Source organism: Sinocyclocheilus anshuiensis, unplaced genomic scaffold, assembly GCF_001515605.1.
Source record: "Sinocyclocheilus anshuiensis isolate Anshui unplaced genomic scaffold, SAMN03320099.WGS_v1.1 scaffold767, whole genome shotgun sequence".
Taxonomy (NCBI): domain Eukaryota; kingdom Metazoa; phylum Chordata; class Actinopteri; order Cypriniformes; family Cyprinidae; genus Sinocyclocheilus; species Sinocyclocheilus anshuiensis.
Genome location: NW_015551124.1, coordinates 1,251,738 through 1,254,126, shown reverse-complemented (window position 1 = coordinate 1,254,126; position 2,389 = coordinate 1,251,738). Strand labels below are relative to the sequence as shown.

Here is a 2,389-nt window from a genome sequence, read left to right as displayed (position 1 = left end):
CACACACTCTCACATACTCTCATACACACTCACACACACACACACACACACACACACACACACACACACATCTGCCAGCATGTTCTCGAGTGCAGCACATATGCATTAATAATATGCATGCAAGTGTTCAACAGGCGTGTTGCATTGCTCTCATGTGCATGAACATGTGTGTGTGTGTGTCATTGAGACAGAAGAGAAAAGAGAGTCCATGTGCATCTATTGTTCGCACATCACGTTGAGCCGACAGACTCCACACAGCTGCTGAACATCTGAGAAGACTCTATTATTCCGTTCTGAAGCTCAATTATAGTGGAAAAGATACAATTCTGCGACCTTTAACTTTAACCTGAGGTGCTTTGAGCAGCTGCAGTCCTAGATTATGAATCTGCTGTCTTCTAAGAAAACATCCTGATGGGACAGAAACCTCATAACTTACTGCAAAAGAAGCATAAATTAAAGCACGCAAAACTCAACTTACAATTGGTTCTTCTAGACCAGGGATTCCCAAACTTTTTTGTCAGCCTTATTCAAATATTGACATGTTCACAATTCTCTGATGTTGGTTACATGATGGTCACATAACATGCAGGTAAACAAATAAAACAGTTAATCTTTTTAATAAGCGTTTTATTTTGTTTGTTTTTATTTAAAAATAATTTATTTATTTTAATTTTATATTTTTATGTTTGAATTAATTAGCAAGTGTTTTTTATTTTAAAATTACATATAAATTATTTAATTTTACACTTATAATTTAATTAATTATTAGTAAATGTTTTATTTTGACCATTTTTATTTAAAAATGATTTATTTTAATTAAACATTGTTATAATTTAATTAATTATTAGTGTTTTATTTCGATCATTTTTATTTTAAAAGTATTTATTTAAATTTCAAATTTTTATGATTTAATTAATTGCTAGTTTTATTTTGATCATTTTTTGTTAAATGTTTATCATTTAACTAATTATTAGTGAGTGTTTTATTTTTATTGTTTAATTTAAAAGTATTTATGTTAAATTATACACTTTATTATAATTATTAGTAAGTGTTTTATTGTAATTTTGTTTTATTTTAAAATTATTTATTTATTTTAATTTTACATTTTTATTATTTAATTAACTATTAGTGCTTCGTTTCAATTGTTTTTATTTTTAAATTATTTATTTGAATTTTATATTTGTAATGATTTAATTAATAGTGTTTTATTTCGAGTGGTTTTTTTCATTTTTTTCATTTTTATGATTTTAATAAATTATTATTTAAATACACTAATTAGTACGTGTTTTATTTTTTCAATTAATTATTGCCTTTTTTTTTTAAATATCAAAAATCTTTTTTCGACCCCTAATCTTCCCCACTAACCCCAGTTTGGGAAAACCTGTGCTAGAGGTTTCACTCTCTATATACTATAAAAACAGCCGATTTTCAATCATACTCAACAATTCTCCATATTTAGGAATGCAATGACGCAGGAAGCCGAGCGTTTGCGTTCACATACAGTGTACTCACACAGAGTATATTCTGAGTATCTGGCTTTATAGATACATCTGTAAACACATTTACATCTTAAACTTTAATGACATTCTGTTCTGGCAGTGGAGATGGGGAATGAATGGAGCAGTGAAAGAAACAGAGAAGTGAATGAATTTGGAGGAGCTGCATGTGAACAGAAGTGAGTGAGTCATAACACACGTTTCCACCGTTCACCTGCTGTAAACATCATGAGAGAGAGAGAGCACATGTTAGTCTGCGTTTGTTAAAACTCAGCCTGAACCATGGCTTTGTGTCCGACCGTCGCCATGGTTACGGCTCTCGTCTCAATTGCGCTTCTCATTCAGCTGCCATCCGTCTATTTTTCCTTGTATGTTCGACATGCTCGATCACTCGATCTGTGTTCGTGTGGTGCTTTACCTGTGCGTTATCGTTGTCAAGCTGCTCCGTACTTTTGCATTTCTTCATTCTGAAATAGAGAAACATGAAGATTTGTGCATTAAAACAATAATAATCATGTTTAATGTGACACCAACTAGGTTTAGTAAAGCTAAAATGCTATTGTACTCCTAAAAGTTAACCAAATAAATTCTATACATTATTCCAGAAGGGTAGGGTCAGTTTTTTTTTTTATGAATACTTTTACAGCATATTTCTGAAGGATCATGTGACACTGGAGACTGGACTAATGATGCTGAAAATTCAGCTTTGATCACAGAAATAAATTACATTTGAACATATATTCACATAGACAACAGCTATTTAAAACTGTAATAATATTTGACAATTTTACTGTTTTAGTGTATTTTTGATCAAATTACTGCACTCTTTTTTTTTTTTTTTTTTTTACAAATATTTTTTTTTATTCATTTTAATTTTCCATTTTTTTTATTTA

The 2,389-nt window shown here is 29.9% G+C and overlaps 1 protein-coding gene across 1 annotated transcript in view; it reads right to left on the bottom strand.

The window, feature by feature from the left end:
* Positions 1–2,389, bottom strand: part of LOC107663134 (1-phosphatidylinositol 4,5-bisphosphate phosphodiesterase beta-2-like) — a 39,498-nt gene that overhangs the window by 6,040 nt on the left and 31,069 nt on the right. Inside the window, 1 exon segment of the mRNA XM_016453293.1 lies at positions 1,915–1,963. Coding sequence (XP_016308779.1) covers positions 1,915–1,963 — 49 coding nt within the window.